Source organism: Lepeophtheirus salmonis, chromosome 1 (genome assembly GCF_016086655.4).
Source record: "Lepeophtheirus salmonis chromosome 1, UVic_Lsal_1.4, whole genome shotgun sequence".
Taxonomy (NCBI): domain Eukaryota; kingdom Metazoa; phylum Arthropoda; class Copepoda; order Siphonostomatoida; family Caligidae; genus Lepeophtheirus; species Lepeophtheirus salmonis.
In genome coordinates this window covers 8,058,247-8,084,004 of record NC_052131.2, presented here as the reverse complement: position 1 = coordinate 8,084,004, position 25,758 = coordinate 8,058,247, and the positions used below count along the sequence as shown (strand labels likewise).

General features: G+C 30.3%; 3 protein-coding genes and 1 long non-coding RNA gene across 7 annotated transcripts; 3 read left to right on the top strand and 1 right to left on the bottom strand.

Annotated features, from left to right (window-relative positions):
• The first annotated feature begins 9,830 nt into the window (after positions 1-9,830).
• On the top strand, positions 9,831-10,199 carry cype (cytochrome c oxidase subunit cyclope). The gene has a single exon (XM_040709934.2). The coding sequence runs from the start codon at positions 9,831-9,833 to the stop codon at positions 10,197-10,199; it is 369 nt and encodes a 122-aa protein (XP_040565868.1).
• Positions 10,200-10,554: 355 nt separating this feature from the next.
• Positions 10,555-12,226, top strand: LOC139904741 (uncharacterized). Its single transcript, XR_011780223.1, has 3 exons — positions 10,555-10,692; positions 11,851-11,942; positions 12,010-12,226. It is a non-coding gene; the product is annotated as an uncharacterized lncRNA (long non-coding RNA).
• A 180-nt stretch (positions 12,227-12,406) lies between these two features.
• Positions 12,407-22,783, bottom strand: gwl (serine/threonine-protein kinase greatwall). 3 transcript variants are annotated; one of them, XM_040709923.2, is made up of 5 exons: positions 22,399-22,783; positions 15,288-15,461; positions 13,684-15,219; positions 13,454-13,621; positions 12,407-13,381 (listed from the first exon to the last, which is right to left on the bottom strand). In XM_040709923.2, exons 2-5 carry the CDS (start codon positions 15,431-15,433, stop codon positions 12,796-12,798), a joined length of 2,436 nt encoding a protein of 811 aa, XP_040565857.1. In that variant the 5' UTR covers positions 15,434-15,461; positions 22,399-22,783; the 3' UTR covers positions 12,407-12,795. The 3 variants fall into 3 exon arrangements, with proteins under 3 accessions (XP_040565857.1, XP_040565850.1, XP_040565849.1); XM_040709916.2 differs by having other exon boundaries at positions 15,288-15,456; positions 22,399-22,553; XM_040709915.2 differs by lacking the exon at positions 22,399-22,783 and adding an exon at positions 15,578-15,920.
• Positions 22,784-23,139: 356 nt separating this feature from the next.
• On the top strand, positions 23,140-25,548 carry LOC121115763 (uncharacterized). 2 transcript variants are annotated; one of them, XM_040709906.2, is made up of 7 exons: positions 23,140-23,441; positions 23,497-23,650; positions 23,927-24,150; positions 24,244-24,454; positions 24,514-24,839; positions 24,905-25,006; positions 25,061-25,548. In XM_040709906.2, the coding sequence occupies exons 1-7, from the start codon at positions 23,271-23,273 to the stop codon at positions 25,235-25,237; spliced, it is 1,365 nt and encodes a 454-aa protein (XP_040565840.1). In that variant the 5' UTR covers positions 23,140-23,270; the 3' UTR covers positions 25,238-25,548. The 2 variants fall into 2 exon arrangements, with proteins under 2 accessions (XP_040565840.1, XP_040565832.1); XM_040709898.2 differs by having other exon boundaries at positions 23,184-23,441; positions 24,217-24,454.
• Positions 25,549-25,758: the final 210 nt, after the last annotated feature.

Here is a 25,758-nt window from a genome sequence, read left to right as displayed (position 1 = left end):
ATAATAATAAATCTATTAATTACTAATAATTATGTTGTAATAGCTATAAAGTTGGGTTATTTATTGTTTCGGCATCAGTATTCAGTAAAAATGTAACCTTAATCCGGATAACATTTTATTGAAGCATAATCTTCGTGTAAAATACTATAAAATTCGAGAAGTGCATCCGTCTAATTGTAGTTTCGGATCTGAATCCGAAAGTTGAGGTACACAAAATTTACCCATGTTATATAGGTCTGGGGATACTATACAGATCCGAGAAAATATGGTTCTATCCTATCTTTTCTCACAAACCAAATACACTATACATTTTTGTGCTAGTGAGCTGACATTGGGTGGAATAACCACTCAATGCAACTGTTTATGTAGATGTGGCTCCAAGGACTAATCAAGATCAATATAGATGCTACGTTCGATATAGATAATATCTTTTTTTTAACAAGAACTAAGCAATACTATAAACTTTTTAAGATCCATAAAAACCCTTAGATCTTTTTCATGAGCTGAAAAGTTCGTGTAACCGAAGCCGGTCCGTGTCCCAGATCTTTTCTGATAATGCGAGTTTAATTATACCGTACCTGGGTAATCAGATCCAGCTACAAGACCTGTTCCATCTCTAGTCCTGTTTCCTCCTTGTTATCAATCCTTGAAAGGTGTCCCAAAGTTTAAAGCGCCCTCTACATAAATAAATCATCTCTGTTTATCATTTGAATAATTTTAGTAAAACTTTAAGTATCTTTAAGACACGTAAATATTTTTAACATTTTATCTAATAATTTAAGCCTTATTAAAATATAGATTAGGATGATTAAAATTATAGAAAAATATTGTTTTATAAAGTAACCAATTAATCTATGATGACATTATTTATAAAAGATTGTTTTATGTTACAGATTTTGCGTCCGATTTTGACACGTTCTTAAAAATTGGAGACCGATGCATCCCTAAATATATTACATATACAAACGTTTTCTATTCACACATATGTAAATATTGCGTTGTTCTTCATGTTAGCTTCAACTTAAATTTATTGTTAATGCAAATATGTGTTATCTACATGAAAAGGATCAAGTGTTTCTAAAGTATACAATTTCTAATTTACTTTCTAAACAGATATATTTTGAGTTTAATTTTATAAAAATAATATACTAAACCATTAAAAAATATTATTATTATAGTTATTGAACAACAGATGTTTAAACTATTACCCTCATTATCAAGAGTTCGCTGCAAAGGTATGAACAAACGAATACATTGTATATTCATTAAATATATTAATTTAATTATATAATATTTTCTTATCATATTTTAACAACTAAAAAGGAACTGGAAATGAGATTCACCTATACAAAATACAGCTATCATGGCAAGCAAGATTGAACACTGTTTGTTTGATATTCTCAAGATCAATTAGAAGGGGAGCAGGGTGTGAGCAATGGGTTAACAGCACGTTGTTACCTTTATAGTATCTCGCAACCTTTCCTCGAAAAGATGACAGAAAAAAAAGGCCACTATTAGTTGGAAGTTTGACAACTTTTTCCCAGATATAGACTTCTTAGACGGGAAAAAAAATAATATTCTATTCCAATTGTACTTTACGCCTTGATTACGATTCTGTTCTAAGTTTTGAATATGAAATCTGGTTTTTGAGAATTTTTGGCGTATTTTTACCCTTATTATAGACTAAAATTAGTACCCGGCATTATCCGGAGTAATTAAGCGGTTGCTAAACTTTGTTTTAATAATATAGAAGATCACTCCCCATTATATCCTCAGTGTTGTTCCATGTGTACACTCACACGTAGATACTCAATACTTATATCAATTCATATGAATGATCTCATCAAGAATGAAAGAAAAATAATAAGAGTGTATGAAAAAAGTTAATAGGATTTGATGACTGATGAGCCAGAAGTAATCTACAGTAATTGGGGGATGTGTAGATAAATTGGTAGAATTTTTTAATCAGCTGTAACCAGTATTGGATCCGTCTAAAAAGATTGCAGTCCTAATAAAATATCAGTCTTAATCAAGTTACATTATAATTAGACCAATATATCAGTCCTTAGGACTGTTGAATGGTAAAAAGATCGGATTGATAAAAAATAACAACATTGAAAGGTGGATCTGGAAGGAAGAGCAGGCTGAGATTACGAGTGTTAATATTACTATGCGTATCTTCAATCTTCATGATGGTTGAAGAAGGAACATGACAAGTTAGAAATGACAATAAATGTATCACAAGGGGAAACATTTGAAAAAATTGCTTCTGTTTATTGTAAATCGTTTCAGTTTAGAGTTTTAACATAAACAAGCTAATCTTTTTAATTTATCATTGGTTATCTTTCAGATATACTACATAATATGTTCCTATAATTGTTTTTTTTTATTTATTATTAGCAACATTAAGTACATAATTGTATAAACAAAAATATAAAAGTTGATACACTTTCTTTGAAACTATCCAATGTTATCAGATTGACCGAGGCCCAGCTGAATTTATTCGAGTTTAACCAAGATTAGCCCTGTTTAATACGGCACTGTATTTTGCTGTAAGGACCCTCTTTTCTTCTAATCAGTGTTCTGAATGTTGATTCGTTGAATACAAATGAGCTCTTGTTAAGCTATGAACGAATATTGAATAATCCCATAGTTGGGAAAATTGAGTAACTAACAATTGATTTAACCACTTTTTATATTTTTTTTTGTAAGGGGGTTTAGGGAGATCGGGACTCAAAGAAAAGTTGTCCTGTTTACATATATAGGAAAGAGCGGGGACAGTTGAAACACTTTTTCTTTTTGCCTCAATTACTCAGAGCTTGTTTGACTCAGACACTCCATACGAAATACCAATATAAGTATGTTTGCTAGTGTATGAATCGATTTATGGATCATACCAATCAATAGCTATGAACCTTGTTGCAACTTTTCCATTTGTACTTGTATTTGTACAACAAAATACTTCAAATTTCTCCTGAATGAGTGAGTTTTGAAAGGATGTTCCCAATTCAGGAATTAAATATTAATAACAACTGCTAAGGAAAAGAAAAACCCTTTTTAAATTACCAATTATAAATAAACGGGCCAGCTAAAAACCACAACTGATTTACATCATTAAATGCAGCCTTCATAAAATCACCTTTTGAGCTGAATTAAGAAGGTAAATCCGCTAAGGGAAGAAAAAGTTAAATATGCCATAAGAAAAATCACAGAAATTAGTATAATAACATCTCTTTTGGGTTCATAAAAAGAGACATCTTGGGCATGAAAAATATTCTTGATTAAGATCATGAATCTACTCAAGCCAAGAGGCATGTTTCCCTACTTTTTTTTAAAGCTTTAGATAATATGTCTAATTCTTTATTTATTATTTCAAAACTAAGACTTAAAGATTAACAATAAATATGAGACCTATCAGTGTGTTTTTATAAGCATTTAATAAGTCTTAATTTAATTTCTTCGTTTCTTATATGCATCTTTTAAGTAAATATAATGCAAACTTATTAAATACACAATACAATATTTATTATTATATAATATTTTTTTTGGAAAAGTTTTAAGACCTCTTGGATTGCGTTTTTTGCAAAAAAAAAAAAAAAATTATTTATGCCTGACTTCATTTGTTTTATTATGAAAAATAATCTTTTTATAAAGATGATTTGTCAATTACTATTATTGAAACCATATGCAAAATATTGTTTGGAATTCACTCAGGAAAGATATAATTTAATACGTTATTAAGTTGTCAATAAAAGTTAAGTTGTCAATCATAATAATTATTATATTAGACCTTCAAAATCCATCAAACTTCATTCACTTATTGAAAGTTTTTAATTTTCTTTTCCTTTTATTTATAGATATGTATGTTACTTAGAGGGTATAGTTCAAAACAAAACACTCATATTTTGCATTCAAATGCTTTCGTATGAGGCATTTTTTGTTTTGTTTTGCGTCATATAAGAAAATTGTTGTTGTCCTTTTTAAATGTCTGTATTATCATTTAATGAATATCTTATTTTATTAATAAAAAAATTGTCAAGGGACTTTCCAACGGTTCAAAGAGGAATAAAAACTTGCGCGCGCACTGTCTGATAAAGAAAAACTTCAATCATTTGATAGTAAAAAGGAAGAATAAAAACTTGTTGTTACATGGTCATATCTTAGATCAAGAAGTAACACAGTTATAAGATTTTAAGCATATAATCAGGACCTCAAAATATGGCTGCCCTCCTCTCCAGACTCTAACCCCTGGGACTAATCCATTTAGGTGCGTCTGGAGGAGAGGGTTATTCAATAGTTATTGAGGGTTCTTCAGAGTTTAATAAGAGCTCATTCAAATTCAACCAATGAACGTTCAAAAGACAGATAAGGGAAAAATAAGTGGGAAAATCTACAATTAACAACATAATTCTTTGTAAATTTAGTCTTTAGTGAGGTAACGCCGTAATAAAAATGATATTAATTGGGACCTTGACCTAATACATAATATCTGTAAGTAAAATTATACTATAGTTAATGCAAGTTTTAGTACTTTCTTAGAAAATGAAGTTGAACAAAGATATTAGAAATCCCAGAATATTTTTTGGAGTGAGTGAAATTTAAATTAAAATTAGCATGGCCTCTGATAGACATGATACAGGTCCTTTGAGTTTTATAAGAGATTTCTGTATCTTTGCAAAGCACAAACGATTTTCCATTCCTTGGTTTTTCGTTGTTTCATTAGTTTTCTCTACTACATTAGTAGATGCCCATCTAGGAGAGGGGTTTATAACCTGGGTTTGGCGGAGATTAAGACCACATCCAACTCATATGATTTGCAATGTTACGCACCACTTGGCCAATTAAGAACGATACGATGAATGTTCATACGAAACAGGTAGGGCTCAGTGCTTCCAACAAGGTCTTCACAAACCGACAATATTTATGATTGTTTTTGTTAATCAATAAATATATATTACTTTTTTTTATTAAAGATATTTTGAATCTCACTTTTTCATAGTGTATACATATTTTCTCGTTTTTTTTAAAGAAAATATTTTGGATTTTTATTTAGCTTTAATTTAAATTGTATTTCGATTTAATTTGATTTCTAATACCGGGTGCAGCAAAAAAATCTTTACACTTCGTTTTTGCTACATAAATCATGGTTTTTGTGAATCCAGTATAATTTTTCCTTTCAAATACTAAAACTAGATAGAAAACTAGATGTTCCTAAAGAGCGGTTAAGGGAAAAATAAACAATTCAATCAAAAGACAAGGAAGATTATGTTTCTAACATACTGACCTTTAATATCGGGTTATTGTTGTGACGTAATCGCCATTATTTTCTCCTTTCACTAAGGAGGAGACGGCTTATTCAAACAGGTTGTGTGTCTGGAGGAACATGGATCAGCTTCTAATTTTAAGCTAATCAGAATTGAGAACTACTAAATCCTACCTCATTTGCCTTGAGTGTCCACTCTTTGCCTAGAGTCCTTCAGATATTCCTAAGTGTCTTAGAAGCCGACAAAATGCCATTTGAACGGGACCAACGAATTTCAGTCTGCGCACTTTTGGCCACTGGCAAAAAACCAACAAAGCAGTTGAGGATCCGGAGCAACTACCCCGACATGAACGTGGTGTTCCAGCAGGATGGTGCGCCTCCACACATGTCCAAAAAGGCCCAGAAGTGGTTGGAGGACAATTTGCCTTTCTGGCCAAAGAAAATGTGACTCCTTTACTCGCAGATACCAACCCATTGGATTTCACTTTTTAGGTGCATGTTGAGTCCAAGGCCTGCACCGTCCGTCACCCAAATATCAACAACTTCAGGCACACCGTCGACCAACACTGGGAGGACATCTGCAATGGGTGCAAGACCTTTTTGTGGCTGCCTGTAATCCATCATTGCTACCAAGGGCGGTTACATCGATTATTAGGGTTGCATATTAGTTATTTTTATTTTATTGACATGCCATATTACAACTGGTTCCTGAAATACATCTTAATAAATTTCTAGATTGAAAGTGTAAAGATTTTTTTTGCCGCACCTGGTATGTGACCCGTCAGCACAAAAGCAAGCTTATACTGATTTTTGTCAGGATTTATACTTCGACGAAATACCGCTAATTTATATCCACTATTCATTCTGATTAACTCTTTGGAGATACCGGAAATTGCACTTAAAGTATCTAAATTTGGTTGCCACAATAAAATAATGAGAGATTAATAGATTTTATATGGAAGGGCATGTCCGGGCAAATATAAGTTTTTCAATCAAGTGAAGTTTCTAAGCTATAACTAAAAAATGTTGATAGCTTAACCCATCCACTATATTTGAATAAAATACCTATAATTGACTCAAATGTGTTTAAACAATATTGGGGTGTATTATGAAGTAAAAAATAATTTGGGATTTCCTCCTTTCCAGGGCGTCCGTGAGGGTGGCCCAGAGGAGCTCCAGCCCCAAAATTAAGGAATTCATGTTTTTTACTAGAAAATTTAATATTAAAAATATATTTCTTGAATTTTTTTTCAAATGAATATAATTTTTTATAACAGCTGTGTATTTTAGTAATATTTTCCAACAAATTCTTTTTTTTTGAGAATAGCTTAGGAATTTTTGAATTTTTTTTTTTCAAAAAGTGTATTTTTCTCTAAACAGCTATGGATTTTTCCAAAATATATACAAATTAAAACTTTTTTTAAATTTAAGAGTTGATTCTTTTTATCTTTTTTATTAGAAATTTTTTACCCAAAAATTTGAATTTTTTGATTTTTTTACCAAAACATTTCTAAAACCAAGACAATAGAATATATAATCTTGCAGACGCACCTGTTTTCTTGATCTTTGTTCAAGATTTGTTTTATGTTACGAACCACTGTCATTTTACTTATGTAAAACCAGGCATTTTATGAATTTATAAAAAAGTTCTCTGATAAATTGTACAAAGAGGACTTATCCGGTCTAAAGAGAACGGTAGATCCTCCTAATTCAGCAGATATTTTCCATTTTATCTTGAAGCTTAATCAATGCCTTTTTTCATTCATGTAATTTCTAATAATCTCTTTAAAAAAAAATCATTCAAATGAGCATGATTTGTTGAGCCAGCCATGCTGTAACTAAGCAGTTATCTAAAATAGATCAAAATGATTACCAAATATATGACCTTTTAGAAGCATAAGATTTGAAGATCATTTATATATTGATATTTTAAATATCAGGGACACATATATGATTTTTAAAATTGATGGGGGGGGCAACGTTCAAGGGTGCCACAACATATAAACAAATGTTGGTCATCCGTTGATCCTTGCAATTATTTTGATCAGAGTCATTATATTTATTTGAGAGATAATATTTGAAATTTTTTCCCAAATAATTTATTTTTTGTCAATAGCTGTGGTTTTTTAAAAATTTGACTATTATGACATATTTTTTGCAAAAATTTTTGATTGAAATTTTTTAAATAAATGCCGTATTTTTAATTTTTCTTTAAAAAAAATTACCAACATTGATTTCAGCTTGTCATTTGTTGAGAGGTTGCGAGAAACAAATAAGCCTAACACCGACGTAAATAATTAAAAAAATGACTTTTTAACTATTTTTTATGAAATATTAGTGTATAATATGTTGTGTACAAGTTGGAATGTCTTTACTTGTTGCAACTTGTATACGACAGTTGTACAAGTATCAATTTATTTGTCTTAACATGTATTATTTAATCAAAACATTGGTTATTCTAATTACCAAACTATTAATTGATACGATCGTTTTATTTCTATCTATTAAAGTGACCTGGTTGTTATGTATTTATGAGTAATATCTACGTGGGCATTTGAACATTATAATTTACCAAGGAATACTCATATATTAGTAACTTTCATTACTAAAATAGTCAAAAAATATATCAATCAAGCATGGAATATTTAATTATTCCAGTATCCTTATGTCAAATACTCTAAGTTCTTCATTTTCAATTATTACTATCATTTTTTGGATGCAACTTGTACAATTTGATAATCAAGTTTATGACTTGAGCAAAATCGCAAATCGTGAACAATATATATATAATAGCAAATTTGAAAGAAAAAAAAAATGATGACATTTATTTTGATGAAAGAAATTTTTTCATAACATATCTAATTTCATTTATTAAAAATTCGTTGATAAACTTTTTTATCACGATTTATACTTTTAAAATAGAACAAAAATGTCCATAATGTCCATGTAGGGTTTTAATTAAATTTATGTATCACATTTAAATATAATAATAATAATAATTAAGTTGATTAATAATTATTATAAATTAAAAGAGGAGTCTGCAGGCGGTGGGCTAAAGCCCTCCCTCCAAATTAAGGACTTTTTACTTTAATTGGAAAATTTAACTTTTTTTTTAATTTAATATTTAAAATTAGATTTAATTTGCTGTGAATAACTATAGATTTTTGAAATTTTCCTTCAAAAAAATGTAATATTAGAATTTTTTTATGTTATAAATTTAATTTTCAAAAAAATTAATTTTTGTAAACAGGTGTGTATTTTGGAATTTTTTACGGAAAAATTTAATTTTTTGAGAATAACAATGAATTTTATAATTATTTTGTGAAAAGTTGTTGATATTTTTTTTTTTTTTTTTTTTTTTTGACATTCAATTTTTGAATTTTTTTTCTAAAAAAAATTAATTTTTGCATTTTATTATTAAAAAAAAAACCAAGACGTTTTTCCCTTCCAAATATGACATTACAGACGCCACTTGTACACAATTTCATTTCATTAAGTCTTATTAATCCATCCTCATACTCGATGCTAATTCAATATAAAATTATGCTCATATTTACATACCAAAATATATAGTATTTTTATGTGACGTCAACATTGTTGATTTAGGCCATTTTGGGGGAACCAACAAACAAATTTTATGATAAAATATAACTTTTTTCATTAATAACAAGTAAAATAGTTAACTATTGAATGGGAAAATAGGAGCAATTTTAGAAGAACTTAAATTTACTGCCTATCAAATATACATCGTTCAATTCCCTAGGTATATTATATATTTGTCCCTAAAATTGATTAAAAAGATGTAATTAAATTGTTAATAAAAATCAAATATTTATAATAATAGAAAGAATAAGATATTTTTATCTAATTATCCTATTTTTCTTGTACTTAATCGATCAAAAAACAAAAAAATAATTGTACAAATTTAGAAATTTCAGAGGAAAATTTTCTGTTTATATTACTCTGATATAGTTCAAATATCAGTTTTTATTATTGACATTAAGTAGTATTTAACGCGAGTCTTAAATCCTCTCTTTATGTAGTATAATCAAGATTTATTAGAAATTTGTCCATTTTATATAGTAAAAATATCAACTGTGAACCCCCAAGATGGTGTCTCTCCTTCAATTATAATATAATTTAGAATGTCTGTCAAAATCCAGTGATGTAAGACATGATTTTATTATCCATGTATAATACCATACCCCTTGGTATGTGACAAATATCTGAATACTTAATAGACAATAATATTATAGATTTAAAAATTATTAAATATCCTTCATTTGGAATGTAGAAGGTCAAAAACAGCTGGTAAGCATGATCATATTTTCGAAGATGTAAAACTCAGCTGAAGAAAATAAAGAAAAGAAAGAAAGAGAGACAGTTGATATGACGTCATTTGAAGAAAAAAACGAATGGCCATTCGGGAAATAGGTCTTCTATGTTAAAAAAGAGCTGTGAATTTGCTTTGGCCTGGACTTTTTCCCTCTGATTGAAATCGCCATTTTTCCATATTATTCATTTTACTTTTAGTTGGGAAAGTGTTCGAGAAGAGAGATATCACAAGATGAGTTACGCTAAGCCCCAATTAAAGGGACTTTTTATGTCCCGCCTCAAGTTCCAAATCCCTGGTGTTTTGGCATTGTCTTGTTTGGCCTCAGCAGGTATCTACTTTTATGCGTACCGTTTTCACAAAAATGCCTATGAGGAGTTCTACAAGACCTACGACGCTGATGAGGATTACCTCCGAATGAAGAAGTTGGGTATCTTCAAATCCATCCCCTGCGAAGGCCCATTGTCACCTCCAGACGCTGTTGAATACCCCACTCCTGAAATTGACACCAAGTCCTATTTGGAAGATATTTCCGCTCTCGTCCGTAAATATAAGGTTGAAGAGAAGAAGAGGATTGAAGGCGAGAAGGCTGCCAGCTCCTAAACGCCTTCTCTTTCCATCTCGTAGTTTATTAGTGTGTATCCATCTTCAAGATTTATTAACTTAAATTATAAAAAAAGAAAAACACTTGAAATATAGTCTCTATTCCGATCTTAAGGCATTGCGTTCAAGTGATTTCATTCAGTCCTTCAGATTTCACTAGTAATTAGGCCACACTATGGATTAGATTGGAGAGATTCAAGGCTTTCAATTGTTGCAGTGCAGACTTTCATTCAAACGTTAAGCTATTTCCTTTTTATTCCGTTTTATATTGCATTGATATAGTCTAATGAGCTTGTCACTAACATAATAAATTGCATTATAATTGAAGGAGACACCATCTTGATAGTTGATCTTTTTACTACATAAATTTGACAACTTTACTATATATCTTGATGAAGCTCCATCAAATGGTTTAATAATAAAAAAGACTCAACACCTGGATTGAATACTACTTTATGCCAATGATAAACACTGATATTTGGATTAAATCAAAGTAAAGTCTACTGAAAATACCATTGATATTTCTATATTTGTACAATTTTCGACGAAAAAAAATAGGATAATTAGAGAAAAATATCATATTCTTTCAATTCTAACAGTTAATTTTTATCTACAATATGGAAATAAGATCGTATAACGATATAGAAACATATTTTTGATAGAAACTAAGTTTCGGTCCTTTTATTTCTTGGTCCGATTTTGACATCCAAAAATCTCACTATTTTCCTTAGTATCAATAAAAAAAGGTTTCTATTTTTATAAACTTGGCGATTTAGGTCCCCAAAATAGATGATATGAACAAACCTAACGTTGCATGATAACAGTCTATATAATATTGATTATTATGTTAATATTATCCGCCCTGTACCATGGTCTAAGGTCATTTTTATAAAATGAGACTTCTGTGTAGAAATTTGCCATTCTAATAAGCCTCTTGTACCGTCCCAAATATGCTATGAATGAAAATTTTTACATTTATAAAAAAGGCTTTTATCAGTAAAAAATTTTTTTTTTTTTTTTTTTTAATACTTGAAAGGGTCTAAGATGAGCTTAATTTCGATTTGCGGTTTCCATGTTCTATCAAACATAACATGGTAAAAAGTAAAACAACATTGAAGTATAGTTGTTCAACAAAGAGAAGAAACAGAATCCTTAATTTATATATTCATTACTTTTTCAATTAGTTGATAAAACAAATCTATAATAGCTAATAACTATTATACCCTTTATTTGGCTTTCCAACGTACCAAAATATTTGGTAGGTTAATTTAAATACATTTAATGCAAACATAAATGTCTAAAGCACCCAATAATTATTTTTATAGGTTAATTACATATTTGATTCTGATTAAAATTCTATATACCTGTAAATGCGATTAAATTTCATTATAAGCTTAAATTTGACCAGTTGTTATCATAGATATATTTTTGGTAATCTATTTATCTTTCGCCCCATAGTGGTGGGTTCAAGTGAGATAAACCTCTATCAAAAAAAATAACACAAATATAATTAACATCCCTGGTGTACAGAAATAAAAAAAACAATTCTTTCCTAAATTAATTCCTTGATAAACAGGCAATAAAGGTTACGTTCCTGTCACGAATATTTTTTTTTCCAAAAATAAAATTAATTTTTCAATTAATTAATTAGGTACGACAAATCCATAACTGGGGATTTGAATCCATTTTTGATGACAAATAACTCGATTTTCAAAAAAATTTCACGGGATAATAAAAATTCTTGTAAGTATCTTATTTTCTGAGGACTTGAACTGGACTCTAATGAGAATGTACATATTTGGACTTACAGTATGAGGACTTTTTTCCGCTTCTGCAAATCACTGTTTAATCATCACATACCTTAGGTCAAACTGTGTATTAGGGTATGCAAGATTCAAATCGTCCAATGGATACTAACAGTCTTCAAAATTATTTAATATGTAGTTAATCTATTAATTGGAAAACGTTATTTCCTGATTATTCCGTTTCATTTAGGCAATAAGATATGTTGTGAGAAAAAATGTAAATTCGTTTTGACAATTTTTATTATGATATACCTTATATATGTACATATTCAATTAGCAAGAAATTCAATAGGTAAATCAATTTGTCTTTTCACCAATAAGACATTTTTGTTGAATTAACGTATGAATCCATTGAAGCCAATTAGCTCGAAGATGTCCATTCAAATGAAAATGGTTGGAATATTTATTGATAAGAGCTAATTTATTAGTCCATTTAGAATTAAAAAATAAATCAATACATATAAATAACAATAGCTTAAATGAACAGTTATGTTAATCTGGTTTAAGAGTGGCGACATATGACATTTTATGATTTAATCGCATCATGTGTAAAGGATTTAATAATAGTAATACTTAATATAATTTATTTATTTAAAACTTAAATAAGCATTCGTCTGAGCATAGGTTTTTTTCTATAGAAAAATATACAAACCTGATTTACGGAAAAGGTAGAAATAATTATGATACACAAATTATTATCAAGTGTCTTTTAATAAGAATTTACCCTTAATACAATTGAAAGATTCAACGCTTATAAAAACTGCCAACCACAGATGTAGAAAATAAATGACTTAGATATCAAATTGAGAGACTTTAAGATGCTGCAAATGATTTCTTGATTCAAAATACCCGGTATCATGTTCATTATCTGGTTGTGGGACAAATGGCGTCTCTGATTCCTGTAAATTGTCCCAGTTCTTAATATCTTTGAAAAGGGGCATCTGCTTTAACTCAGGGAATTTAGCACGCGCAGAGGGGTCAAGTGTAAGTAAGCTCGTAATTGCATGGATGACTTCATCTGGTAAAAGTTCGTTCTCCTCTTCAGGCCATTCTAATCGTAGTTCCAAAATATTTTTAAACACAGCTTCAGGTGTTTCATCCGAAAATGGAGGAACTCCAGTAACAAATTCATAGAGACAGACACCCAGTCCCCACCAATCAACGGCTTCGTCGTGAGGTTGACGAAGTAGGAGTTCCGGTGCAAGGTAGTCTGGAGTTCCAAGGATTCTTGTATCCTGTTCTGTATCCTGCTCTGATGCATGAAGCTGAGTTAGTTTTTTTAAGCTTTTGGGAGTTCGGAATGGAGTTACTGGAGGAGGAACAAATGACTGAGGAGGTGTTGTTCCTAACATAGCTGGCGAAAATGTCTCTTCGAAACTACATATTTATGAATAAGATATAAGTTCAACAAATTGACACAAATAGAAACAAGCAAAACAAAATACTCACCTCATATCGACAGTTTTTTCAAAAGTAGAACTGTCAATTTCAAAAGAGTCGGTGTGGATACTAGTAGGAGTAATAAATCTTACATTTCTCACTGATGTCAAAGCATTTAAGGAAGGAGTAGAATTAGTTTGAATGTCCAAGCTACCGAAAGAAACATCATCACAGGCCCTAGCAATTTAAAAACATATTATAATTAAACATATATAAAAATAGCTTATGTAGGAATTTACCGTTTCTTTTTTAAGACTAGAGTACTCAAGTCTTGAGTTAACCCAGACGAAAATTCCTTTTGAATATTGGAATTATCTGGTGAAGTATCATCCATAAGGGATAAAGATGAATTTCTTCTCCTTTTTCGTTTACCATTAGGTTTTTTGAATGAGCTCAATTCCTCAGTATGGATTGAATCAAGGCTACTTTCATTTGACGAAAAATGAAGCATTTTCTGCGAATTAGAAAATATAGGCGAAGGAAATAAGGATTCACTCTTGTAACTGTTCCCTATATTTTCACAACGAAGTATTTCAGGGCTGCAATCACATCTTTGGTTACTATTGAACCGAAACATATTCACTACTTGCTCATTCTTTCCGTTTGGCAAAGTATTTACATTTTGACAATTTGAACTCTTCTCATGATTATTTTCCTGGAGAATAACTGATTCTTCGAATGAACTATCTAGACTTTTGAGAATAATTTCGTTTCTCGTATCAGTTTCTATATTATCGGACGATGAAAAATTAAGAATCTTGGAAGAAGAAGGGGTGGGTTGACTGATTCCTGATACGGATGAAACGCAATTAGAGTCCATTGTATTATTTTGACGAAAGCTACGCATATTTAAAGTAGCTTGAGATACTTCTTTAGCATCAGAATGAGGGAAAGTGGGTGTATCTCCAACTACTTGGAGTTCAGACTCATTGGGATAGTGAGGAGCAGGACAATTTGTGGCTGTATCGTTTGAAAAAAATACGGAATCATCTCCAGACCAATCTGAGCAATCAAACGAATCTTCTTTCATATTGACAATAATATTCTTTTTCGAAAGATCCGAACTTTTTCGCCTTGGAGTACCAGAACTAAGTCTTCTGGTTCGATTACTTGTAAGAAACGATTCTCTTTCCGTCTTTGCACTTAGACTCACACCATTACTTATCATATTGATTGATGACAAGTCGTTCTCATTTTGGGTTGAGACGGAGCTTTCATCCTCAGATGCTGCAAAACTCAAATGTGATGTGAGACTCATAATCTGTCCAGGTGTTCTTTGAACTCTTTGTCTAGCAGAATAAGATGATTTTGAAGAAAAATTGCGAGATGCGAAAGGCGTATTTGTATTTACAATATCTACAATACGAAGTCTGTCTCCATTTAATCGCACTTTACTAAGTCCGAAATCAGTCAATTTTATATGGCCACTATTGGATAATAAAATGTTATCTGGTTTTAAATCTCTGTGAATTATTTTGCGCTTATGTAGATATTGAAGAGCTAACGCAATTTCTGTAACATAAAAAACAGCCATTGGAACTTCAAAATAGCCACAAACACAAAGAAGCGATTTCAAATCTCCTCCAATCAGATATTCCATTACGAGGAAAATATTATTCTTCGATTGTAGACAGTAGAATAAATTCACACAAAAAGGAGATTTACTTATGGCTAAAGCATTTCGTTCAGCAATAACCTGATTGACCATATTTTTTCGAACCATTTCAGATTTTTTCATGGCTTTTATTGCGTATAGAGGTTTTTCAGTGCCCTTTCTAATATTCAGAAAAACAAAAATCAATTAATACATAACGCAATCCCTAATCAACAGCCACAAACATACCTTCTTCCGAGAAAAACCTTTCCAAATGCTCCCCTTGAAATTGGCTTAAGTATTTCAAAATCTTCAATTGTTGGAGCATGTACATTGACGGATTTGGATCCAACTGAGGTGATATTTGGCGTTGAATGCTTAGTTTGATCATCCATTATGCGAGTTCGACGTTTCAAGTCTAAACTAAATTAATAAAATTATAATTAGTATAAATTGAGAGGGTTCATCATTAGTATTATGTTGAGATCAAACCATGATACTACATAGAAAAAGGTTGTTTACGTATTATAATAACTTACAAACAATCCGGTGGCTTAAGAATCCTCCTTATTAGAGAAAAAACAAAATGATAAATAATTTGTACACAATTCATTTCAGAACCAATATGAAACTGAACCATTCTTGAACATGATTATAAATCTCATGTTGAGCCGCCAGCCTAAAATGCAATGTTATGCATCCTCGGAAAGAAGAAAATAAATAAAACGTTGGAAACGACGTTCACGTTCAAACTTGTCAGTTTTTCTTTCCTTCAATGGTTTACATATATTCTTCTCCCCCCTTTCCTCCGGTATGTATAGAAGGTATGTATTTGTAACAAGAATAATTTTTTGACTCGTAAATTGTTTCAAAGGTTATAGAAAGCTCTTTTGAACCACTAATACCTCTAGTATCTATTACGTACATATTATATACTACTAAAAATATAAGCAAGTTGGACGCAGACTAAACACATACATAACACTTCAATTTACATTAAACATACACTATCCAAGAGTGTCCACAGGATTATATATATATATTTTTAAATAATCTAAAAATGAAATTTTTTGGGAAAAAAATTCATAGCTATTCACAAAAAACTAAATTTTATATAACAAAATTCAGGCCTTGGAATTTATTATTCTTATTTAAACCATAGAATCATAGTCAGAGTTTACGGTAAGGCTGGAGATAGTGGCGTAACAATAGGGGCCATTGCCTCCCCCCCCCCTTTGCAGTTTTGTTTTATAGTAATGGCAATAAAAAATTTCGTCTTCACAACAAATTTAAAATGTAATAATTTTTGGAAAAATGGGGTTTCATTCAAATTTAGCTCCTTCCAAAAAAATTTGTAGAATTTTTTTTTTGTCTCCTTATCAAATTTGGCATTTATTGAAAAACACTGTCAAAATTGTCAAAAAAGACCCTAATGACGTCACCATAATTTGCCCCTGCCCTCTCCCTCACAAAATCATTTCGTTGCCGGTAGGAGGGACCGCCCCTAACTTAGGTTCACTATATGAACATGTATTTTGTACAGGGTGGTCCAGATAAATTTGGCCACCCTTTAAACGCTTATAACGAACAAACTAGATGGGCTAGAAATATATTATTTCTATTCCTTGAAAGCTACATATAATAGCATTCAATTATTTGTAATAAGGTCCGGTCCGCCTTTCTGGATAACTAAAGCCACACGGCCCTGGAAGCATTGACAGGTCCGTGTCCTGATTCTGTTCTATGGCTTATATAACCAAACATAAGCGAGATTTTTAAACTCATGGGCAAAAATGCTGTTAGATAATAGTGTTATGGTTATAGTTTAAATGAATATTTCAAAATATGGTTAATTAAAACCAGACATTCAAAAGCAAAGATGAATTAACTTTTTATAACATGTCATAAAACAATATTAGGATATTGAAAAGGGATATTTAATATTTCTTTAAAAGATCATGAGAGATATATTTTATCTTTTAAAATCAATTCAATAAAAGAAAAGAAACTCTTATTAGGGAGATTTTCCACCAAACGGGGTTTTTCTCATGAAATATAAGAGAACTAGAATATTATAAACTTTATAGCATGAATATTAGAGTAGTTCTCAATGTTTTTCGAAATATTGGACATATACCAAAAAAGATAAAAAATGAAATAATATAAAGCTTGAACCATATTCATGATCAATGTCTAGAGTAGAAAGTTGTACATTTCATAATTTTATGAAAAGAAAGATAAAATTTGTACCTAATGAAATTATTCAAACTAAGTCAAAATAAAGTAATTTATAAACCATTTTTGAGGAATATACAATCTTTTTTTGGGTTTGGAATTTTTTCGAACTACTCACAAAAAATGACATAAAATGATTTAGATATAAATCGGTTAATCCATATAAATGTAATCGACTTTAAATCCTACTTTTTTGTCATTAATCGAAAAAAAAACAACACACAAATTTCTAATCTATTATAAGGATTTTAAGTACATATTACTTTGTTTTAATTTAAGTATCCGTGTTTATCATTGGCACTAAACAGTATTCATTGCAGGTGGTAAGCCATTTTTATTTATCATAAAACCATTTGATGGAGTTTTATCAAGGTTTATTGGAAATTTCTCTATTTTATGTAGTAAAAATATCAACTCCTTCAATTATGATGCAATTTATATGGTCAGTGAAAACGTTCAATTATGGACAGATTTTGATAAGGCTTTATAGGAAGGAAATTTATGTTAACTGAAAATGCCAATATCTTTTGAGAGGTCAAGTTCAGACAAAAGGTTAAAATGCATAATCGAGCATAACTTTAAAAAAAAATCGAGAAACAATACTGAGTATGATTTTAGGTGGAGGGTTGCATTCTATCGAGTACCCATTATCAGGGGCATTAGTAAGATTATATTTTTTAGGGGCTTTTCTTTGAAAAAAATTCAAAAATCAAAAGCTATTCACAAAAAATTAAATTTTTCCACAGATTTGAATATATTAATTTTTTGATTATTTTTTTTCCTTCAAAAATCCAGTTATTCACAAAAATTAAACTTTTTGGAATAAAGTTTCAAAAAGTCGTAGCTGTTTACAAAAAAAAATATTTGGAAAATTTCTATTTCAATTATAAAATTTTATTTAAAATAATTCCAAAATTAAATTTTTTGGAGAAAACTTTCAAAAATCCTATAGCTATTCACAGAAAATTAAATTTTTCGGAAATTAATATCAAATATTAAACTTCCTAGTTTAAAGCAAAAATTCCTTAATTATGAAGGGGACAGCCCCGCTAGCCCACACCTGATTTTTGAGTTATGTACCTCAATTTGTTCTAAATTATTTGGAGATAAAAAACAATTAAAAACCTATCTAATTAGTATATTTGAATGATTAATCATTATTTTAAAATCCAATCAAATAATAGGATTATAAAAGAAGAAAAAAATATCAATCAATACAATTATATATAATACAATTTTCTTCTTATTCAATACTTCTTTAGCAATCTCTTAATTAATAACTTCCGCTACTTATTTAAAAAAAACGTACTTGATAATACATATTATATTATAATTGTAAAACAATAACTAACGTGGTAAAAAAAAAATGTAAATATATATGGGAAATGAACAAAGTGGTTTAAACAAAGCTAAACCTTGAGAAAATATGTATTTTACAATAACAAAGGCAAGAAATGCGCTGTACATGAATATCAACTCTTCAGTTTTCGAATTCATATCCCTCCTCTGCTCAGAAACATTTTCTACTGTAGGCTATACAAAAATGATTTCTAAAAAGTTTGAGCCTCTCTGTTCAACAACTATCACACTTCCACTGGGGTTAAATTTTAATATGTTATGTTTGATAAAATAGGAAAATGGCAAATTTAGAGTAATAGTTTTTGAGCTCTTTATCGAGTCAGTTAGTGTTAGGACAATATATCAATTTTCAAGTTTGGTAGAGTTCTAGTTTTTCAGAATTTCTACATATTAGGTTCGGGGAAAAAATATATATTTTTTTTAAAACTAAGTTTATCCTGTTTAATATTGCTGTATAGGTGTTAATATGTCTGCGGGGCCCTCGAAGACACTATCAGCCAGCACTGGGACGCGTCACGGAGGATTACACCTACAGGAGGTGCCAAGCCTTCGAGCATTGCCTGGGAGCCATCATTGCTGCTAAGGGCGGCTACATTAATGATTACGAGAACTGTTGAAGTTTAAAATTCAAAGTGTTCAGCTTTTAATGGACCAATCGGTATACAGTGCCGATACTCCTTCGGTTCGTGTTACACAACAGTGGTTCCTGCGTTGTTATTTTTTTACCCGCTCAATTCTACCCTCTACTGTGAACACCTCAATCGTTCGAAGCTGGAAATAGAACAAAGTAGCCAGCATTGGTCAATAGGAGACTTAATCAAGAGAAAATTAGGCAGCACACAACTTTGATGACGCTCCAGAAGCTCGAATCCTACAGTCTGAACCTGGCACCAAATGATTAACACCTGTTCCTCCTGTCTATGGTCAACCCACTTGGGGGTGGGGGACAGATTTGGCCTCAATAGACGCCAAATGAAAGCTGGTTTTCCTAGTTTTTCGCAAAAGGGGAGGAAAGTTTCTAAGAAAAGGTCATTATGTTGTTATATTCTCGTTAGCAACAGGTTATCGAACAGAATGGGGCAACCTTAGCCTAAATAGGATGATTGTAATACTTCTTATAAGTATTGAAATAAATAGAAAAATACGAAATTACTTTTTCCCCAACCCATTATGACGTAATATAATTTCTCCTTTTAAATAATCGTACATGATCAACTTTTATTTTAATAAGAAAAGGAAGGTCTTTAATGTCCTCTTGAGTGAAACTACAATTTCACGAATTACTCCAATGTTTCGGTATATTCAATTGTTGGAGTTCAAGAAAAGTCGAGTTTACCCCCCCAAAAAAAAAAAATATTTCGGGGTAGTTCAAGTAATTTTCTGATAATCGATTTTACCAAATACGGGGGTTTCTAGTAATCCTCTAACCCAACACTTATATAAATCTTTCAACAAGAGGTACAAATAGCTCAGTTGATCTTTCATGTAATTATAAGTATCATGGATAACTATACTTCGAATCTTGAAGAATTACTTTTATGCTTTATCTATGTATACCGTTTATTCAATAATCGATATATTATTTTTTTCAACAAGCTTATTACTTACAAAGCTTAAGCTATGTTAAAGATTAATAAATATATTATCAAAATGTACTTATTACGTAAGGGAATATATATTTTGAATAATATAATAGATTAAGCGATTTAGATGAAATAGCGTCTACTGGGGGTAGGGGACTGGGCTCTAAAAATTTTTCATGTCTTGTATTTATTGGCTTATTAATGGTGAGTATGGTTAATGGAGAATAAGAAAACTTGATTACGGAATTATAAAAAGTAGAAAAATATTGTCAAAACAATTTAAAGCCATTTAGAAATTCATGCAGTTAAATTCGGATAAGAGCAACAATGTAGCTGTAATCAAAAAGGTTGTTCTTATCTGGATTTAACTGTATTTCTAAATTAATAAACTCTGAACAGGATAACAGATTTATGGCCGATTAGACCCTGTGAAGTATGCTATGAATTTGCCATGGATTTTCGGAATGGGATACTTTTTAGCGTTTATCTTAAGTTCACTTTAAATAATAATAGTAAGTTTCTTGTCTATGGAAGGACCGGGCACGTTTTATTAACATATATTTTTTTCCTCAGCTGTTCCTCATTTATGCCATACAAAATCAAAAGACAAGATCACGAATAAAACCAACCCAAGAATTTTCATATATCATAAAATTAATTTAATCTTTTTAGAACAACTTGATATCAAATTTTATAAATTGAACAAAAGGAAGAGGAGAAATAACATCTCGAACTGTTGAAGCGAAAGGAGCTTCTAGCATATTCTGGTGTCGATAAAACGTGTCCCGGTCATCTCATATATCTAAAATTTTATGATTCCTATTTTCAATGTACATTTATAGTAACACTAAAAATTATTAAATTCAGAGACATAAATGGCAGATTCATAGAACACTTGCCTCAATATTCATAGTCTATGAGCACATGTTTGAGAATGAATACTCAATGCAATATAATAAACTTTATTTAAGCAAACATATACTTCGCTAATTTTCTTTAGAAAAACAGGATAATAGTGACGACCAAACAACCATTTCCACTTTTTTTAAAGCAAGATATAAGGACAAGAACTAACTCGACAATATTTACCTGATTCTGGTTCAATTGATATAAAACAAACTAACTCATTTAATAGACAATAAATCTGTGATCCCGTTCAGAGTTTATTAATTTAAAAGTGTAGTCAAATCTAGATAAGGACAACATTTTTTTACAACTACATTGTTGCACTTATCCGAATTGAACTGTATGAATTTATAAATTAATACACTCGAAATGGATCTCTGAACCTAGAAATGAGTCAGAATGTGACTTATAAATTGCGACTAAAACTTGATATATAAAAAAATAAGTTGTGGGAATAAAAAATCTAATTAATTTGGAGTTCTTACATTTTAGGCGTATTTAGTTAATTTAATGAGTCATTTTTCTTCATTTTTAATAATAAATTATGATTTTTTCTCGCTAACTCACCAATAATGAAATTATGTAGTCTTAAGTTCATGGATTCGATGTATGGCTATTGTTGTGCACAGTGCCAGGAGGGCAATTTATGGCATAATTATTTAATAAATCTTATGATTAAATACAAAACTCTAAATTTGATTGATTTTTCTATATATCTTTTTAGAATTTATTTTGGTTAAGTATTCAAAATAGATATTAATGTTGCTTCTAAGCGAAGTTATTTATGGAGGAAAAAATGTGTTTTGGAGAAAAAGTAGATCAAATTTGGATTGTATTGTTTGTGAAATGACCATTTTGTGTCTCTCGATGGACCTACATTGTAAGAACCAAATTTGAAACACAGACCGTTTCCAAAAATAAGATCCTAATCCAGTGGCTCACGAAAACAACTTTCTTTGACCTATTAGAAGATAATTCTATTCAATTTCCCCACCCTTGAAGTAACAACGGATCAGAACCGGTAAAAATGTGTCGGATCTCCTAATGGACGTTTAAGATTTCTACATTCATCAATAAGCTAACATACTCCCTCTACAGAAAATAAGAACTTAATCTCAAAAATTAAAGTATAAACTCTCAACATCGATCGTGAGCGTGAATAAAGTATTTTTTTTACCATCAATTCCGGCAAGAGCTTGACGAAAAATAAAATTAAAAATAAATAGATCTAAAATCCGCAAGATCGTAATTTAACAAAAATATATCAGGGTCCTTACCTATAGTTACTTTATTGGATGATCTCATACAAATTTATTTGATAATCCACTCCTATTTTCTTTTTTTGTTATGTTCTTGAAACCTTTAATATCTTCAACGATTGCAAACAATTTGTAATATAACTTCAAATTCAAAAAAGATACCTCCATTTTTAAAAGGAAAAGAAAAAGAAAAAAAAGAGTCCTTTAAAATGGGCAAGGGAATACTTCTTTTCATAACGTGCTATATTTGATAGCATGAAGAGTATGTAAATAATCTGTACTGAGATATCAATCAATTGAACTGATTAAATTAAAAATATTTAATTTTATTTACATTATGTAGTATACACGGGGAACATAAAAGAGCTCTCTTGAGTTGAAAAATTCCTATATCCTTTTTGACACTGTACGTGACGTCATTTCATTTAAAAAGTTATAATAATATTTTGATAATTTAATTTTGATTGGGTATGTCAGTTAGGAAAAAAAATAAGAAGCTTTGATTGGATGTTTTATAAGAAAAATTTCATTTGGTCCAAATTGCGTCATAAAATAACGCAACCTCTCTAATGTAATATTCTATATTCGGTTAAAAATGCGGTATTCTTTGTCTTTTACCCCAAAAGGAAATAGGCTCCCCAATGATTATATTTTTCTACGTGCATATAAATTGAATCTATTTTGCAATCTATGTCTCTTTGTCTCTAAAATATAGATATATATATATTTATGATGAAGCTTATGTTAAAAGCTAAAACAAGGGAATTGCAAATTTTACTGTTGTTATAAACTCGTCTCCCACTTAAACGTATGAGTTATGTTGTGAGTTCATCTCGTTCAGAGCGATAAATTTCACTACACAGTAGAAAAATAATTAAAATGTTCCAATAATGTTGGAGTCTATAAATTGTAAAAAGTGTAGATTTAGCATAGTCGATAAATCATGTCTTCCTTCGATACTCTGCGAAAAAGGCCAGGATGAGACACATTGGCATTTGATTTCAGATTTTGATTATTCGTCAAATCCTTCTACGACTTGGATTTATGATGCCATTCAGAAGGTATTTGATTCGTATTGAGTTGAGCGATATCTAAAATTTTTTTACATCTTTTCAGAGTGAATGGACCAAAGGGAAGTTGAAATGTCAATGTGGATCCCGCCTTGGAAGCTTCAATTTCATTGGTGGAGACAATGAGCCCATCAAAATTACCAAAGTCAAAGTGGACATTAAAAACTCATCACTAACCAAAAATCTCCTAGAGATACGGGGTATGCAGTCTGTGGAAGATCCCTTACCTGAGTCATTATAGAGTAGAATCCATAATCCCATATTTTGATTATTTATACATTTGATTAATTATAAGATGAAAATATATTAATCCATACGTTAAAATTTAATTGATATTTTAATGAATAATTGCATAAAGATCTTAAATAATAGTTTTGTAGATATTAATATTGTCTTTTGTGTCGAAACAGTCATTCAAAATGCCTATTAGTATTGTTGTCTAATGACTTAATTAATATAATGTATGCGTTTTATAGAATCTTCAGATGAAAGTTGCGAGTATGACTGGACCTCATCATCAGAGGAACCTACTTCTACAATACGCCTCCAAGAAGGTTCAAAATGCCAAACTAAAATATTAAAAAGAAAAAAGTTTAGTAAAAAGAAAAAAACAAAGCATAAATATTCATCCTTGACCCTAAACGAGAATGATGATAATGATAGTGAGATCGAGGAGTTGAAACAGAAACTTTTACTTCAAGTAAATCATTTATTATAATTAGAAAATTGTTCTTACATCCATATTTTTCAATTATTGTTAAAGTAGGCTACTAGTAAAAAATTTATCTTTCAGCGTACGATTGAAAATACTTCTAGCTTGGATAATGTTGGCGAAGATTTAATTTGCCCAATTTGCCTTGACTTGTTCTATCTTCCTCATAAGGTTATTCCTTGTGGCCATATATTTTGTGAAACATGCTTACGTCGATTAGGTTGGGAGGATCCAATGTTTTCCTTATGTCCGATGTGTCGTATACAGATTTGTAACTGTGAGCTTCAAGAGGGTAAGTCCTTTATCATCACCCCTTTCCTAACAACTCATATTTGTCTATACTTTGGTTAGAATTGTCTCAAAAGATCAAGGATGAACATGATGACATATATACCAAACGTAGGGATATGGAATCAACATCCGAAGTATTTGAATATCCTTTACCTTGGAAACCCTCTTGGAAAAGCCTCATTACAGGTCGAGGTCGTGAGGAAAATGAAGGTTTTTTGCAACGGATAGATGCTCAACTTCCTTATCTGTTCCCAGATGTTGCCGTTATGGATGTATTTATGTTGATTTTTATAGCCGAAACTGTTTCAGTCTCTCTTGTTTGGATAGGCTTCCCATTGATACGCTATATTATCTCTGAAAGTCAGTCTGATGAGGATTCAGAAGAGGTTGTTACTCTTTAAATTATGGTCATATCTGTAAGGATTCCTTACAATTCTTTTTCTATTTTCAGCCGGAGCAGTTTACACTGAGTTTCATTCCATCAACCTCCATTGACGAATATATATTTAATGCTATTACTCATTTACTCACATTCTTTGGATTCGCTCTTATGGTAATTTTAAGTGTTTTAGGCAGATTATAATTGTAATATACATATATTTTAAAGGTGTTATACCACTCAATGACGGGTAATGATACAAGGCACTCCTCCTTTCATCAAATGCTCAGAAATCAGTTGGACAACATTATAGAAAATTATTTTCGTCGTATTTCACCAATTATGGTTGGCATTTTTGGTTATCGACTTGCTTATGGGTTATACATGGCTTTTTGGAAATCCTAATAGTCACTATATTGTGGTCTTGTCATAAATTATAATTTTGTTTGCAAGTGATTTTATGTATATTTAATATTTATAATACTGCTACTTATTTGTTTTTTATTTTCGAAATTTAGTTAATTAATTCTATATTTTCTCTAGAGTAATTAATGTAGGTCTATAAAATATTTTTTATAACTTTACAAAAAAAAATTCCTAATTAACTTTAAGACAAAAACGGAATTTGATTTATATAATAAAGTAAGCTTATACATAGCTTTGCCATATCTTTTTTGTAAAACAATTTGTTGTTGATTAAAAAAAAAATATTTGTACTTTTTTGGTTTTAATTTTTTCTTATTAACTAAATAATTACCAAATCAATAAAAAACTTACTAGTTGGAAAATATGGGTTTGAGTGCAAACTGGTAAATAAAGGTGGGTTCATATCTACACGTCTCACTTTTTTATAGATAGTTCCTTACTTTTTTTAACGGAAAGTAACGAAAAAAATAAGAAAAACATAATTTTGTGAATGAACATTT